Source organism: Pterocles gutturalis, unplaced genomic scaffold (assembly GCF_000699245.1).
Source record: "Pterocles gutturalis isolate BGI_N339 unplaced genomic scaffold, ASM69924v1 scaffold559, whole genome shotgun sequence".
NCBI lineage: Eukaryota > Metazoa > Chordata > Aves > Pterocliformes > Pteroclidae > Pterocles > Pterocles gutturalis.
Window position 1 is genome coordinate 1917 of NW_010132825.1, and position 17830 is coordinate 19746.

The 17830-nt window shown below is 38.2% G+C and overlaps 2 protein-coding genes across 2 annotated transcripts; one reads left to right on the forward strand and one right to left on the reverse strand.

Annotated features, from left to right (window-relative positions):
- Nucleotides 1-5672: 5672 nt before the first annotated feature.
- LOC104467260 (acyl-CoA-binding protein-like) lies at nucleotides 5673-6929 on the forward strand (the record flags this gene model as incomplete). Its single annotated transcript, XM_010080981.1, is given in 5 exon segments — nucleotides 5673-5720; nucleotides 6226-6254; nucleotides 6256-6389; nucleotides 6494-6556; nucleotides 6649-6929. Coding segments are annotated over 5 exon segments (348 nt in total), but the record flags the coding sequence as incomplete, so codon positions are not given.
- A 363-nt stretch (nucleotides 6930-7292) lies between these two features.
- Nucleotides 7293-12471, reverse strand: OLAH (oleoyl-ACP hydrolase). Its single transcript, XM_010080982.1, has 6 exons — nucleotides 12342-12471; nucleotides 10560-10698; nucleotides 9848-9947; nucleotides 8638-8813; nucleotides 7650-7735; nucleotides 7293-7426 (listed from the first exon to the last, which is right to left on the reverse strand). Exons 1-6 carry the CDS (start codon nucleotides 12469-12471, stop codon nucleotides 7293-7295), a joined length of 765 nt encoding a protein of 254 aa, XP_010079284.1.
- Nucleotides 12472-17830: the final 5359 nt, after the last annotated feature.

A 17830-nucleotide genomic window follows, 5' to 3' on the forward strand; every position in this document is an offset into this window, starting at 1 on the left:
GGGGGCATTTGTTACTGTGTTTGTCTCCAGGAGCAGCTGCTGCACACACTGAAGCTCTGCTTTCCCGGGAAGTGGCTGGACATGGCTTACTGAGGGGAAGTAGAGAATAACATCTTTGTTTACCTTTTGTTTCTGTGCGTGGCCTTGGCCTTTGCTTTAATTAAACTGCTTTTGTCTTGACCCACGAGTTCTTCATCTTATTCTCCCCCTTTATTTTGCTGAAGGGGGAGTGATAGAGGGGCCTGGTGGGTACCTGGCATCCAGCCAAGGTTAACCCACCGCAAGAAGGTACTCCTGTGTGCATCATAAAAACTTGGCCAGCTGACAAAAGACTTCTAAAGATTTTAATTATTGTACAATTATGTTCATAAAATGTTTCTATATTTAACTATTTGCTTTTAACATTTGCTATTTAAAGGGGTTTTAGAAGAACAAAAATTAATTGACATGCACTTTGTGGCAAATACTAAAACTGTGTCTGCTGTACATTGAGGTACTTCCCCACCAGCAAGGCAACAGAACCGTCCATTCACGAATATACGTATCTGAAATTCTTATAAATAAGTTCTGAATGCTTTTTTAATTTAAAACATTAAATCAAACTGAAATGATTTTGTTTACTAAATTGCCAGAAATGTATCAGAAGATACAGCTCCTGCTCCACAGAGCTTATTACTTTAAGATAATTTTAGAGTGTGGTTTTTTTGTGGCAGTGAGGAGATACACCCTTGCTTTCACACTGCAAGCTGCCTCCCTATACAGGCTGGAAAAGGCCTCTCCATATTAGCACAACTTAACAAAAAGTTTACTATGTACTGTGAGGTTGAGGGCTCTAAGCATGCTATTGTATACCTCCTAACCCTCATGCTGGAAAAGTCTTTTACTATTAAGTGTTGTGTCCTCTTCTTGAGTTTCCTTCCAGTGGTAGGGGTCCCTCCCATTAATGAGCAAAACATGACCGGATGTAAGGTACAGTTGTGGAAAGAACAGAGGAAATCCTTAGGCTTAGTTATTTGGTAACAACTGCTAGGTGCTTTAATGGTGCTTGAAGTGTTTCTTTGGAAAATGTTTGCTTTTATTATTATTTAGTTTAAATCATTAAGCTGATAATATGGTTACTTCTTAAATGGGACCCTCCACAGACTTTCCAAGATTTATTTACTTATACCAGTGTGACCATTTGTACGGTACCACCTGTGGAATTTGTACTTTGTCAGGCTTCTAAGGGGAACATCAAGTGACTATTACTGTCTGTATCATTAAAGTATTTGGGAGCCCTAGTCAAGAGTGCTCAAATTTTGCAGACAGAGAGGGGAGAGGTGATATTGACTCTGAGAGCTTGCAGCCATCAGAAAAGCTGAATTTGACTCCAGTGCAGAGAAAGGTCATTCAGTATGTATGTAATTTGTGTGTATAACTGCAACTTCTGCTTGAAAGTTCAAGTACTTACTATCATGTAGACCACTTTTTTTTTTCATACTCAGTTTAGCTGCAACTCAGAGGGAAGTTTTTAATTTGTTTTTAAAACAGAGCCAATCAAGCCCTCAGACGTTACTTAAACTCTTTGGTGAGTTGGGACAGAAGACACTTTATGAAATGTTTAACAATTTACTCTTTTAACTGAGGTGAGAAAGCTTGTACTCCAGTTTTCTAGCCTTTCCGGAAAACAAATAATTATGTTTCATCTTTCTGACATTAAATTTTGTAGAAGTATTTAGTTTGTAGTATTTACATTTTCTTTATCCAGAACAAAGAACCAAAAGAGCTTTTGTTGTCCATATAATCCATTTTTAATTCTGATCCAAGCAGACTACATTCAGTTACTTCAATTAAAATAGTTTTCATGATCAGTTTAATTCCTGCTAGAATGCTAACTTTTTTTTTTTTTTTTAAGTAAACAACAGAATGCATGGACACAAAAAAAAAATGCTGAGCAGAGACGCTGCAAGGTCATTTTAGCATCATTGATTCACCATTTATATGTAGTCTGGAGCACATGATTTTGGTTTATCTAAATTACATATAACACATTCTGGGCATTTAGGTTTTTAATTCTAGAAGAATCCTAAATTTCTCTTGCAGCACTCCCAAATATTTGGTTGGTTAAAAAAAAAAAAATCCACAATGTTTAGTTGTTCTTAAAAGAAATCAAACACAAAAAGTTGGACTTAAAGCTTCATGTTTTCCTATGATTCTATGGTATAGTTGCATTTTATTAATATCGAGAATTGCTTTTATTAAAACAAGAACAAACAGCATAAGCATAGTTACATGTTTTCAGTTGTCCTGGTTGGGACAGTCTTAACTTTCTTCATAGTAGCTAGTTTTGGATTTGTGCTGCAGTAGGCTGATTACCTACTGATGTTCATAGTTGTTGCCAGGACTGTCAAGGACTTTTTCTCTGCTGTGCCAGTGTCTGCAGGTGCAGGAGAAGCTGGGGGGGAGCCCCAGTGACTAGCCTAGGATTTGATGTTAGGTTTAGGATTAAGGCCCAAATTGGCCAATGGTATATTCCGTATCATGCACGTCATGCCCACATGAGAGTCAGTCCAGAAGTTCCACCTCTTTCTTGCTCTGGTCCACCCCCACCCCCAGGTTGCGTCTCTCTTCCTCTCTTGGTCAGCTCTCAGTCTTTTGACTCCCGGGTTCTTATCTCTTTTCTGGGATTGTGGTTTTGGGACTCTCCCTGCTCTGGGATCATTAGCCGGGAATTGGCTGAGCCTTGGTCATTGGGTGGTGAGAAGTTTACTGTTTATTGCTTGTTTATGTATTTGTATATCATTACTACTGTTATTATTATTTTTTTCAATTTTATTGTAGCTTAGTTATCAAATTGTTCTTATGTCAACCCACGAGTCTCTTTTCCCTTTACCACTTTAATTCTCTGCCCCACTGTTGGCGGGGGCGGGGGGGGGGTTAGGGTGAGTGAGCGGCTGTGTGGTATTCGTTGCTGCTAGCTGGGTCAAACCACACATCTATGTATAAAGTTTTAGATTTAAGAATATAATTTGGAAGTAATTTGATTTAGAATTTAATACGGTAACTCTGACAAATCGTATACCTTATCAAGTGACCAAGGTTCAGAGCTTTAAGCAGACAAATGGCACTTGGAATCTGGCTAATTCTCAGTATTGTACTGAGTAAGAATGAAGGATCATTGTGTTCAAAATATCTCTGTATAACAGCAGCATTTCTCAAACTTAAAAGTGATAAACACTGTTTTAACACCCTAGCCATTTTCTGTACTCCTATATCCACTACTGGGCACTTGATTCTGGGAGGCCTTGGTGGGAATCTCCTGGAAACTTCTGCTTGTCAGTTATGCAAACACTGAGGTTGTTGCTGAGTTGGAAGATTATTTGTTAATAAGCATCTGCATTGCTGCAGGATTTTTGTCTAAAGAACATTCCTTCCATTGCATTTTTAAGGGTGTTATACAGAACTAGAGATGTGGATTATCATGAACCTCTCTGTCACGGAGGGAGTGATGCACCTCACTCATAAGAAAGAAGCAGCAATACGTTTATTGATGTAAAACAGCAATTTAACAAAGTTTGATAGTAAATGTGACAGTGCTTTAACAAGACTCGATGGCAAGGCACACTTGATTGTTTACTGCATAGAGGACAGGGTAAGTCAGACACATCAGGGTAACCCTTCTGTTGAGTCATGAGGTTCAGAGTACCCCCTTGCTTTCTAAACTCCTACTCAGAGGAGTGTAGGTGCAGCTGGATCCAATCCAAGTTCCAGACTTGGTCAATGGTTTATGTCTAAAGGATTATACATGCACAATCAATCTAAGATATAATCTTAGTGAAGTGTACAAAGTTTAGCAATTTATTAGTCAATTACTGAGGATCTGTTGCAGCAAGGAATCTCTCAGTATCGAGGAGTAAGGGGTCTCTGTGGCAGGTGTAACCTTGAGAGGCATCCCTACTCAAGGGGAGATCCTGGCATGCACCCCACTGCCATGCAGGAGAGCTCAACATGTCAAAGGGCCCTTGGGCTGCTTGCTATTTACGGGGTAAGATGTTTGACTCATTGTTGTATTTGCATACCAACTACAGATGTTAGTTTCTTCCAAATTTGGCTTGAGCCCAAAATTAACCAGCACTGTGGTTAGGTGGGTGCGTTGCTCAAATTAGCGCTTGGCTGTTGTGGTGTTATCTGTCTCCCCCAAATCCACTTTGAGCTGGAAGCAGCCATCAAGACTAGATGCATCCATTATGACCACCACTGGTGGTTATCGCTTGGGCAGGGTTTTGGGAAATAAAGGTCAGGCTGAGGGGAGAAGGGAAGCACACTGTCACACCTTTTCATCTAATGTTCGTGAATTTGTAACTGCATTTTAAAGAAGATTCAAGATTTATTTTTGATTGCTGTTTCACAAGGAGCATTCCTTTGCTAGAATACCCTTGTAATAGTACATAATGATTTATTTTTTTTAAATATTCCTTTTAAATATACCTGTCTGCCTGGTGCCACTTGTTTCAACTGTGGTGTTACAAATGTACATCCTCCTGTGGTGAGCACTTTTCTTCTTAGAAGACTTGTGCTTTCTATTTGTGGGTTCCAAATAGAAATTTAAAATTTTGAAAAAAAATCAGAAATTCATCAAAAGTTTGTATCTGGTAATTTTACTCACTAGCCAAACTAAATTTCCAGGAAAAAAAAAAAAAAAAAAAAGTTAATTCCATCTCAGGAGGAAGAGGTGACTGGTTTGGGGGGAGAGTAGCCAGGTTTCTGTGCAGGAAGGCTGCAGGGCACTCAGCTATCTGTCCTTACCCTCTTTCACCTGCTACTGCTGCCTTGACACAGCCACCAGCTGATGTGTCTTTAATGAATGTGTAGTTTTGTGATTCCATGAAGAGGACTTTCTTTAAAGAAAGATACTTGAGCACCAGTCTCTAATTAAATTATTTTTCATTTTTCCTTCTTAAATTTAAATATAGAAATAATCTTTCTCTTGCACTTTTTCTCTGTTTAAATACAGAATGCAATAGTGAACCCAGCTCTCATGCATACTTGCTTATTTCTATCACCTGGTCTGCCCAGCACAGTCACTTGCCAAAGAGAAAGGCATCAATTAAGGAGGCAAAAGGTGCCTTAGGTTTTCTTATTTAAGAAAAATAAAAATCTTTCCTGTAACTAGAGAAAGGAAAAAGTGGTCTAAAAAGCAGCCCAGTACAGACTGCTGAGGTGACACCAGGGTCTCGGTTATTTAAATGGAGCCACAGCACTGCACTCATGCTGAAACCATTGTTGAATACATTGTTGATTTTTAGCATAAAGCTGTGGGCTGTTTTTGTACATATTAAATATATGTGTAGTAGCGAATTTTGCAGGATACACTAAGCTTCTGCAAATGCAGACCCAACTCAAAACCTAAAATAATTATTGAGGAGAGCATATAGCATATTTGAAGAGCCTGTATCTCTTTTGCATTATAGTAGTGCAGTGACCTGGTGGGTCTGTGGTCGCTGTATGAAATCTCGCTGTCTCCTAAGTGTCCTGGGCATGGAACAGGACTCCAGACTCTATGCTAAAGTGTAGTCTGAGACCTAGTATATAGAGAGAATAACAGCTGTAGCCTTGGGTTGATGTGAATGTGGGATGCATGATGATAAAGGGAGTAAATTTATACTTCACTCTTGTGCTCGTGTGTTTGACAGGTGGGTGTTGAAGGTGGTCCTGGCAGTAGCACTGCTCACCTCCGTGAGGTACGTCTGTGCTAGCTGTTGGTCAGCTACTGCACTGTCAGCAGAGAAGTGGAAATGAAGTGAGAGGTGGGCAGTACCCCTCAGAGGGTATTTGACCTCTGCTGCTCCAGTGAAAACCATGCAGTCAGGGCCAAAAGGATTCAGAGTTTACTGCTGGGGTGTAAAGTTTAATGAACACCTTCATACCCCCCGTGTGACTGTGAAAGACATATGCACTACATTCTTGTATAGGCTGCTTGCATTAATATATCTGTAAATATCCTGACACTAGACAGTCTGTAATCGTTCCAAGTGTTTAGATAAAGCTGTTGGGAAAAAAAAAAAAAGGTTTACTTATTCTAGCGGTGCTGACCCTATCAGCTAAGTAGGCCTAGTTCCCTTTCTAATAACTTACAGATTTATTAAGCTTCTTTCATGGGAAAATGTCTAGACTTACCACGAAAGCCAAGTGAGTAATTGAGAGTGTCGACTGATACTACTGTGCATACTATACTTAAGGTTTTAGGCACACCCCTTGAGAGGAAATCTAACGCTTTATTTTCTTTCATCAGGCTGAATTTGATGGTGCTGCAGAAGATGTAAAAAAACTAAAAACAAGACCAACAGATGAAGAACTGAAGGAACTATATGGATTCTACAAGCAGGCTACTGTTGGAGATATTAATATTGGTATTCATTTTATGTACTTTGCATTTACTCCCATATCTTCATGAAATCAAATAAATGTTATGTAAATGTGCATGATAGTCAAAGGTATGCATTTATTTTGGCAGAATGTCCAGGAATGCTAGATTTGAAAGGCAAAGCCAAATGGGAGGCATGGAACCTGAAAAAAGGTGCTACACCAATTAAATATATATATCATGTAGTCATGTTTATAGGATGATAAATGAGGAAAGATAATAATAATTCCTACTTGTCTTTACAGGTTTATCAAAGGAGGATGCCATGAATGCCTATATCTCTAAAGCAAAAGCAATGGTAGAAAAATATGGGATCTAGAATACTCAAAATAATTCCCACTAATAACTGACTCTTCAGTAGCTAATGAACTAACTCTGCTGAGAAAAATGAAATACTAACTCCTTATTGTGTAGTCTGACAGCAAAATCTTTTAAGCATAAGCTGTTTGACTGTAAAGGGTATTTACATACATACTGTATTTTTAGATTGTATTGTATTCTAATAAATTTGAACCTAATAAATTAAGCTTACTCTAAGAATTGTGGATTTTTGTGGCTTTTAAGTTATTTTTGGCATTTTTACAGGAGCACACAGAGAAGCTCTGAAAGTAAAATAATACAGCTGTCATTTTTTGCAAATGAGGTAATGGAGTGAAGGGTTTGTGTATATGCAAGATGAGAAGAGGGAAAGGATGAAGACTTTAAGACCCAAAGCCAATGTTTATTTTCAAAAAATCAGAAAAACTCCCCCTTTTGAAGGATTACAATAAGGATTTAGAGGAACAGAAGAACTCTTAGGCGTAACTGTATATAATTGTACAGAAAGAAAGACTTATGAAGTGCTGTGGACTAATCTTACACCTTCTGCCATTAAAACAGAGGAAAATACTCAAAGACCAGCATTTTCTATACATCTTGTTATGTGTTTTGTCAAGAAAATTTCATTAGAGGGTTCCAGCAGATAAAAGTGACCTCCAGGAAGCTTGTAAAAGGAAATATCTCCACTTGTTAGATCACGCCAGGCTGAAAAAGATAGTTAAAGTATCAGAGAAATGTCAACTATTGTGGTCATTTTACATAACTATTTCAAAGTTATTATTCAATAATTATTTTAAATCCCATGTCAACTCTTTTGTTTTGTTTAATTTAAGAAGGAGATAAAAGACTCTAGAAAACTCTTCATTAACTGATTCAATACAACAGGGAAATGTGTAAATATAAGAGGAAAACCATTTAAGCAAAGTACCTTCTAAGTCATGTGGTTTATCTTCAGTCCCATTAAAGCAGGTAACATCACAAGAGAAGTGGGTATTGCTTTCTGCCTTCTCAAAACTGTGAACATAAAAAGTAGTAATAAAACCTCCCATAAGATATTTTGGGTTTGCTTCCACATACAAAATACCTTTTTCTTTCTCCCCCAAAACATAACTAACTTCAGGAATTAGATTGCGCAGAACATTAGGAGACAGAATTACTGTGTCTGTAAGATTCTTAGCTCCTTACCCTACTGCAATTAGGTGTAAAATTTTAAAGAAAGAATGACCCAATAGTTAGAAAAAAAGAGTTTCAACCTGCAATAAAAATTCTCACCTACAATAAACAATTATGTTGTCTGCTTATATTCAGGTTCTAATGTTTCGGGGCCTTATCAGCATCAGGTTCCTATGGCCAAAATGGGTCCCATGTCCAAGAGTGTCCTTGTCTTTGCAAGGGTAAGAAACCTTAACCCCTCAGCTACGTGAGCTGCTGTGCAACATGCAGTGGGGACAGCAGTTAGGACAGAAGCCAGTTGCTCTCTAGGTGCCTGAAGCACAGGGATTCTTTGCTTCTGTTTAGCTAGGGGGCCTCGGATCAGGAGGCTGCATGCAGTGATGCTGAAGCGTAGTCAGTTGAGCTTATTAGCCTCAAAAAAACAATAAAAGATGTGAGAATACTCCTTTTAGTGGCTACTAACTCTGGATCCTAAGTAGAACTATAATTCTACCACAACATGTTCACTACCGTAATGACAGTAGTGGTTGCTACAGTAAGCAGTGTTTTCATCTAGGGCTTAAATACTAGGATGTAAAAGGAAAAACACACAAAGGAGAAAACTATGTTTACTGTTTCATATTCTTTTTATACCAGAAATGAGAACAAATTACAGAGAAAGAAAAAAGAAAACCTGAAATGATAGGACAGAAGTAAAACTGTAAAATACAAATATAAATGTAATACAAAATTGTAAAACTTACGAAAACGTCTGAAGAACTCTAAGGTCTTCTCTGAAAGTAAGTACCAGATGTTTCTTAATGTCTTCATTTTGCAGAAACTCAGAAGGCGTTCCTCCTAAAATTTGTATATGTCTAAGAACATCTTCATCTTCTGCATCACATATGGGTATGCTTTTGATGGGAAGAAATGCTTCAGACTGTCAGCACCAGACAAAACAGAACATATGTTGTATATAATATACTTTAAATAACATTTTCATTAAGAATTGTTTAGTAAAAAAGTACAACGATTCTCTGTCTCTGAAATGCAGTGGCTGATTAGTTTACCATACACAGAGAATACTTCTCGGAAAGGGTTACTAGACTGTGTTTGCTGAAAATACAGGTTATATGTGAGCCAAGTACCCTCAAGCTCTGAAACTTTCACAGACAACCATTAATTTAATTTTGTTCATAGTTTGACTCTTATTATTGAAATAATAAAATAATAAATAATATAAATCTAATAAAATAATCTATTTAAGAGAAAGAAAAGCCTAGCAGTGGACACAAATTGGAATAAGGTAGGAGTGGAGAAACCAACCAGTTATGGAAATTTGCAGGAATAATTGCTTCCATGAAGTACTAGCTCGTACGCAGGATTGCTAAGAAGCCCCAGAAACAGAAGAATGGAAACAGCAAATGCTGACTGAGGACAGGAGGGCTGGGAAAAAGCCACTTCCCTGTTGTTTTCCTGAGAAAGACTAGCAGAACCACCAGAACCTCAGAAGGAACTGAGGACAGATTAAAAAGCCAGCAATGAATGAGGAGGGAAAGAAATAAACAGACAAATGTACTGAGGGCTGGCACAGGAGGTTTATTAAAGACTAGGTTAAGACAGTTATTTCACATGTTACAGAGGAGGGAGTGGCACTTTATATTTTGTTTTGATTATTTTTAGTATTAAGCCAAAGGCCACAGTAAATAATACAGTATTTACTAAAGGTGGCCTTAGCTTAAGGAGACTGTTCTCCCCAGGCTAAGGTTAGCAGCAACAAATATTCTGTAACATGAAATTCTCCATCCCTCTCAGAATTAATCTCCTCTAAGAAAACAGAATGTTTTTCTGCATGCATTCAGAAGCAATGCTTGTTTGTATTAAAGACACCCTGCATAGCATACTGTAAAATGTTATACTCTTGGTAGCTAATATACTGTTTTGTTTTGTACTATTAATGATTGTGTAACTTACATTTGGGGCATGTGCCCCTGATACAAAAAGATGGATTGGCTCCAGTCCATACTTTTCTTTCAAGTGTAACGCAACTGCAAAACTAATATAAGATCCAAAACTGCAGTGAAAAGATAAATTAAAGCAAAGTAAACAAAAACATATGTAAAAACTGGGAAATTTAAACATAATCTGAATTTCAGTGCTAACTGGCTATCTTGAACAGTTACTGAAATAATATATTACATGTAAATTATAGTGATGTTAGCTAATCGATATGAAGTGTATTCCTGTACAGTCTAGTTTTACAAATTAGTCCTTTTTTAAATCCCTCTTTCTTTTAGTAGTCTCCTTAATTTGTAGTAAGAACAGTTATTTTTAATACCTAGGACTAAGTGATATTCAAAACCTATTATTTTAAGAATGGTTCACCCCCTGCATTCATATAGAGTAAGCACTGACACAAATATTAACAGTAAATACAATTGTCATTTATCAGTGTAAAAAAAAATAATCACAACACTGCCATTTCTAGAAGACATTGTGCCTGAAGTTATAAATAAATAACCAAAGTCTTTGAGATCAACGGCATGTTTTAGGATGACTTGACAAAAATATTTGCAGAAGTTTATTTTTCTAAAGTTTTTGCAAATAAAGGCAAGTAACTATCTACTCCTAGAGTTCAAAGATAAGGCTCCTTCACCAGGGTATCCAAAAATGTATATATTTTTACCTGTGACCAAAAAATGCAAATGGTTTTTCTTGCAATTCTTTTAACAAAACTCTTGTAATTTCATTAACTACAGTTGTCATGTCTTTTGCAAAAGGCTCCTTAAGACGAGATTCTCTTCCAGGAAGCCTTATAGAGGACACTGCAGAAGAGGTGGAGTAAGGGAGGGAAAAGAATTATAGTTAGCTCAAATAGAAACAGTAAAATAATTTTAATGAAGTTTTTTAATCTATTCCAAAGAATATATAGATTACTCAAATTAATCTTTCTTACAGTTGATGCAGTTTATTTGTTATTGCTACTATGGTCTTTTAATCCTGAGGGATAAGGTTTCCATCCCTTCCTTTACTCACAAATGTTGCCTCTGCAGTTGATCAGATTGGTAAATGCCTTGGGTCAGAAATCCACAAGGTCCTGATCTCAACTGACATTTCAAAGCAACTGTATTACTATTAGTATTATTAACAAGCACAAATTCATTTATTTCAATAATACTAAGTCTGAGAGTTGCGTAAAATATATCCTTTCAAGGGCAGCATTAGAAAGTTAAACTACATTAGAATCGTACAGTCCCTGTTCTCCTCTTTGCAGGCTCTTCAGCACTGCACATAGGAAAATGTGAAATCATAGTATAAATTGATGGCGATTTATATTTATATGGGAGGACATATTACATGCTTTTATTATATTTCTTTCAAAACTGTTGATTTTCCTCTCACTGATTGGAGAAAGTAAGGATCAAATAGATCAGAAAAAAATGCTGATTTTCTAAAATCTCCTTGACATCACACATGCTGCCAAACTCATTTAGAAGTAATGAGTCAGATGCGTAGTATTTCAGAAGAGATAGAATAAACCAATACCTAACGCCATCGATAGCAGTACAGAAATGCTTGCATCTTTGGTACTTCCTTTCTGCACAGAACATCTCTGAAAGAGCATGCAGTACCCTGGCTATATTCATCTGTGTCTGCAGTTGCTCCTAGGCCACCTTCTTAGTAACTTTGCTGCAAATAGTTCCAGTGGACAAAAGCTTTTTTTTTTTTTGCCTTTATTTTTTTTAGTTTCAAGGAAAATTTGATGTGACTTGCACAACTGTTTACAGAAAGCATACACAGATTTAGAGGACTGTCACAATTGCAATGGCAATGCTCTTTATAAATGCTAGATTATTTTTTTCTTTGTGGAAGGTCTGGGAAACAGTCTTTGTTCCTCTTCAAATAGTTCAGCAATGGATCTTTTTACTGCTGATATAGCCTGATAGCAATGAGAATTACTTCACACTGTAACTAAATGTCATTTCACTGTTATAAATCCATACTTCAAACTCCAGTTTTGATACAAGGAGTGCAAAACCATGCAAACACTCTGGATCGTGGAAATTCATTCTGTGCAGTCTCTCAACATTAAAAATAGTTCTCGTATCTTCACTGTTAACCTTGCTGATGCCTTTTTTTACCATATTAAAATATGCCAGTGTATTGCTGTTTCTGAATCATACTGATAGTTTCTGAAGCACTCAAGCATGCAATAGTCTTGTGAAATTTAGCTCTGAGGCTATAACTTTTTAACCTAGTCAAATATAATTTCATCCAAGGTGGTACAAAGACTTAGTAAGCTCAGCAGCCTAATGGAAATGCTAATTCCTAATGGAATTCCTTTCTGGATAACATCCATTGGAAAAAGATTGCAGTGCTCTAAAGAACATTATATTCCATCCAAAATTTTGGCTACTGTGTATTTCACGCTTGCTTAACTTCTGCTTTAACTACACAAATGACTAACCTTCAATTGAGCTGCTGAAGAGTTTGCCCCATTGAGCAAATTGAGAGGTTCCACCTGCAGCCCACGGAAAGCAAATCAGCCTACAGAGAGCATTTGGCCTTTTGTATGGACAATTAACCAGCTTCTCCATCCCTAAAAAAAATGCAAGAAAACAACACATAATTCTAAAACAAGACTCTTCAGATACAGGAAAATTTGAGTGAATTAAGTCTAATTTGAAACAATGGGCTGCAATATTTTCTGTCGTCAGAACTGCTTGTGCTACAACAACAACCTATTAGATACGAGATAATCTTAATGCAACAGTGGAAACCAGTTCTGCTTTTATAAATGGTGACGGAATAGTATTGGGCAACACCCTTGGTTAGTATTTTCTCCTATTTGAGTCCCCGACCACAAATACTGCAACAAGCAGCAAAATAAATTGATATGGGATTTCAGGATGACCATTTAAAAACACAGGCTTTTAGAACATACACAAAAATATGAGGTCCATCTAAAGACCTAGAAAACATAAGGACCACCTAGTTCAATATCCAATGGATGTCTAGGGAACACCTGGATGCAGTTTCTTTATTTGTGGGAAACATTTATGAATTTATCTTTCATGTGTTTATCCAGTCTCCCCTTAAAGTCCTGTGAATAGTTAGCATCTACTACATCCTCTTGCAGGGAGCTGCACAGCTGCATACAGAATTATATCCTTTTTTTTTGTTTTTAATCTTACTCCTACAACTTCATTTGATGGCCACAGGGTAGTACAGTAAGGAAAGTGAATGATGCATCTCTCAGGATTTGCTGCTGAGCATTTCTGAGACTGTCTGTTATATTCTCTCTGCCCTCAGCTCGTGATGCATCTCTCAGGATTTGCCGCTGAGCATTTCTGAGATTGTCTGTTATATTCTCTCTGCCCTCAGCTCTGTCAGCTCCTTTGCCTGAATGAAAAGGCCTGGCTTGCTTAGGTACCCCTCCTATGGCAGTGCTTCCATACAGATGACCGTCATCGCTGCCCATCTCTGGACTTTTTCTGATTCTCTTCTATTCTTTTTGAGATGGTGGAGTAACCAGAATGACACTCAGCTTTCTCACAGCAGCTTTAGTATTTTTGTTTTCTGACTGACAGAAGTAACAGCTGAAGCAAGATTTGTAACTACTCCTTCCTTCTTGCTGAGAAGGAAGAATGGCATGGAAGATGCCAACTGCATTGTGTCTAGCACCACACTCTGTCTTTACTATCTGAAGAAAAAAGCAATTCTCAACCATTTTTATTCTTCTTTCCTGATTTTCTTGTCCTTTATTCTTGCTGTTTAGATTTGGGGACATAAGCAGGTGACATCCTGCTACCGACAGCATGTCAGGCTGTGCTCTGTCAAAAGAGCCTGGGAACAGCATGTGCAACAGAAATACCTGGTAAAGATATATTAATTAGAAGCCATAGTGATACAGAATTTTAAAAAAATGTTTTCTGCAACCATTAGACTAAATTCATGTGTTCTTGTCAGAAAGACTGAAAAATAGTAATTAGGGGATTACAAGCAGCAAAAATCTATTTCCAAAATCCTGCAAATCGTTATGGGTATTATTTCTTGCTTTGAATATAGCTCGGTATACGCAAGGGCTGATTCATCATAACATAGACCTACAAGCCTACGTGCAGGCTTTTTTACCTGCACAAAAAGCTTGAGAAATGCAACCAGACCAGACTAGGCAGCAATTCATACCTATTTTAAAATTATGTAATGCAAGACAGAAGAAAATCTACCCAAATGTTGCTGTGGTAATTTCTTGATTTTCACATATGTCTAAACTGGAAAGTTTGTCAACATTTGTTGAGAATCACTTCAAAGAAACTATAAGAAGAATGAGACAAAAAAAAATTGTATCAAAAATGACTGGGCAGACAACGCGAGCTTAAAAATAGCTGAAGGATAGTGGAACCAGTGCTGCAGAAGACCTAATTCCTCTGGTAGATCCATTTAGCTTCAATACCATTAGTTGTGTTTACACAGTCACTTCCACAAAAAGCCACAAAACTTCAAACATTTCTGAAGCCAATATTTTAACTTGACAGTCAAATAAGAAAAAACTCTTCTCAAGCTGATTCTAAAGGTGATACAAAAATTACAAGCATGATAAAGCAGCACATTTACTCAAAGACCTTAAACTATTTAAAGATAAAAAGTCCTTAAACTATTTAAAGACACATTACCAGTCACTGAGATCCTTTCATGTTTTCTACTCATACAGGTTTATTCCATCACTATCCAGCTTACTTTGGATGCAAATACCTGAATTGCTGGGAAGACCACCAGTGCCAGGAAGTGACAGCCCAAGGGTGAATCCACTTCTCAGTGCTTCACAGTAAGAAGCAAGGAATCAGAATTTGTACATATCAGCAGATACAGGAGCAAAGCCAGCCTTGCAGGAGAGGAGGGGATAGGCACCCAGATGGCACAGCCACCTGCTTTTAATTCTTTTATAGGCTTAAGGGGAGGAGCCCACGCCCCAGAAAAAAGGCAGGGACTGAGGCATACAGCATCCCAAAAGGGAGACAGAAGCATCATGTGTTATGCATGACACAGAGAATTTGGCAGCAATATAAAGATGGCACGCAACATCCATTCCAGTGATTTTAAAACAGTACAGCTTAACGTGCCCGTGCCAGTACAGAAGTTGTAGCAGTTTTAATACATGGAGGCCCACAGCCTCACTGAAGCAAAAGCCTGCATAAAGTAACCAAGAAAAGCCAGCCTTTTGTAAGAACTATATTAAAAACTACAGCACTCACACCACTGCTGAACAGTTTTGTAGGGATCTGAAAATGTTAACATAGAAGACCATCACCCGATTTGAATAAAACACTGCATTGTGTTAGCAGGCCTGTTATAATTTCTACAAGCTGGAAGACATAGCAGTGCATGAACAACACACTGTGGTTACACACAATTATTATATATTACCTCCTACTCTGTGCTCTTGGGGACCACATGCTATCAGCAACATAAAAACACCAGTATATTTTGTAACTGCATTTGTAGTACTAGGAACACTAGCTTCTTTTTTTTTTTTTTAGTGTTACTCTACCAAAAATAGCAGTAATGATAATAATAAAGTAAAAAATATTCAAAAGCGGTGGCCAAAACTAAGAAACTTGAGTGCCAGAATAGATTCTGATGATTAACTTGAGATATGTAAGCTGGACTACTTTGTGGTTTTCACATTATTCTTCATTTTTCTACATTTTTCTTTATAATTTCTAGGAAACTGAAAAAAGTCTGGTGTTAATGAGAAAAGTGTGCCTGCTGATCTAGCCAGTCAGTAAGTCGTTTCTGGAATGAGGTCTGCAGACACCTACTCCCTGCTGATTTCTGTTTTCCTAGGGAACTCTAAATCAACATGACAAAAAAGCCAAAAGTCAAACCATTCCCAGAAAGCTTCGGGTATCCCACCTCCTCTGACTGCAGCAGTTCCGGTGGGAAGGCACAGGTTCCACCGTGAAGGTTGGTCACAGGCCCTGCAGCTGCCACTTACAAATGGCAAAAGTGGAAATGGTTGCTAAGGCTTCTTTCATAGTGCTTTTATGTTGTAATTATTACAAAGATGAGGCACACCTATGTTTGGAAGGTGCACAATTTAAAGCAGCTTATATTGACTAGTCCTGGCCTGTGCTGTTATGCCCAATAGTGCTTTGACACATGATGTATCTACTATCAGAGATATTTAAGGTACAATTTATAATAAAGCACCTAATATGCTTTATTTATTCCTACCTTATTGTGCCAACTGTAAAATCTGACACCCAACGTTAATGTTATGAAAGCCAGCTGTTTTAAACACCAGGTTCACTAATAATGTTCCTAAAAGTAATAAAATACTACCAAAAAAAATTATTTCCCAAGGCTGAAAATAAAATAGGTTAAGAATAAGACTTCAAAAGTGTAGCATTAATCAAATAGCATGATATTTCCTTAAAAATAACAAAAGTATAAACTGCATGTGTTGGTTGTTTGCCTTCTAAATTTTTTTCTCAGTATCAAAGAACTAGAAATGTATTGCTTTTCATATGAAAAAATAATATTTTCACAAATTAAATAGTTCCAGGAGATGCCACTCTCAACCAAAATTATGTTTGCCATTTCCAGGGCTGAATGTAAAAGAGGCCTTTACAGAGCCAACTTTGCCAACTTAGTACTAGTATAGAACAGAACAGAACATAATAGAATAGAATAGACTATTTCAGTTGGAAGGGACCTACAACAATCATCTAGTTCAACTGCCTGACCAATTCAGGGCTGACCAAGTTAAAGCATGTTATTAAGGGCATTGTCCAAATGCCTCTTAAACACTGACAGGCTTGGGGCATCGACCACCTCTCTAGGAAGCCTGTTCCAGTGTGTGACCACCCTCTTGGTGAAGAAAAGCTTCCTAATGTCCAGTCTAAACCTCCCCTGATGCATCTTTGAACCATTCCCACGTGTCCTATCACTGGATACCAGGGAGGAGAGCTCAGCACCTCCCTCTCCACTTCCTCCTCAGGAAGCTGCAGAGAGCAATGAGGTCGCCCCTCAGCCTCCTTTTCTCCAAACTAGACAAGCCTAAGGTCATTAGATCCCTTAGCCACTCTTCATAGGGCATTCCTTCCAGCCCTTCCCCAGCTGTGTTGCTCTCCTCTGGATGCATTCAAGTACCTTCACATCCTTCTTAAATTGCTGGGCCCAGAACCGCACACAGAACTCTAGGTGAGGCCACACCACTGCGGAGTACAGCGGGACAATCACCTCTTTTGACCGGCTGTTACACTCTGTTTGATGCACCCCAGGATGCAGTTTGCCCTTTGGCTGCCAGGGCACTGCTGGCTCCTATTGAGCTGCTGTCAGCCAGCACCCCCAGATCCCTTTCTGCAGGGCTGCTCTCCAGCCACTCCTCTCACAATTTATACTTGTGCCTGGCATTACTCTGTTCTAGGTGCATTGTTAAATTTCATTCCACTAGTCATAGCCCAATGCTCCAGTCTGTCTAGATCCCTCTGTAAGGCCTCCTGTCCCTCAAAAGAGTCAACAGCACCTCTCCCAGTCTGGTATCATTCAGCTCCTGAATCCAGATCATTGATAAATATCCTGAACAGAACTGGCCCTAGAACTGAGCCCTGAGGAACACACCTAGTGACTGGTTGCCAGCCAGATGTAGCCCCATTCAATACAACTGTTTGAGCTCTGCCCTTCAGCCAGTTCTTCACCCAGCACACTGTGAACCCCGCTCATCCCAGAGTTGGACAGCTTGTCCAGAAAGATGCTGTGAGAGACAGTATCAAAAGCCTTACTAAAATCCAGAACAATTACATCTACCCCCTTCCTTTCATCCACTAGGCGAGTGACCTTGTCATAGAAGGAGATCAAATTAGTTAAACAGGACTTTCCCTTTGTGAACCCATGTTGACTATGCCTGATGACTACATTATTCTTTTAAATGCCTTTCAAGAGTAGTCAGTA

Excerpts from the sequence above, each read along its gene's own strand:
- OLAH (XM_010080982.1), bottom strand. The coding sequence starts at position 12,471 with ATGGAGAAGCTGGTTAATTGTCCATACAAAAGGCCAAATGCTCTCTGT. Across the intron at positions 9,948-10,559 it reads TTTGCATTTTTTGGTCACAG|TTTTGGATCTTATATTAGTT; the intron begins GTAAAAATATAT and ends TTTTCACTGCAG. Across the intron at positions 7,736-8,637 it reads AGAGTTCTTCAGACGTTTTC|TTTTGAGAAGGCAGAAAGCA; the intron begins GTAAGTTTTACA and ends TTATGTTCACAG.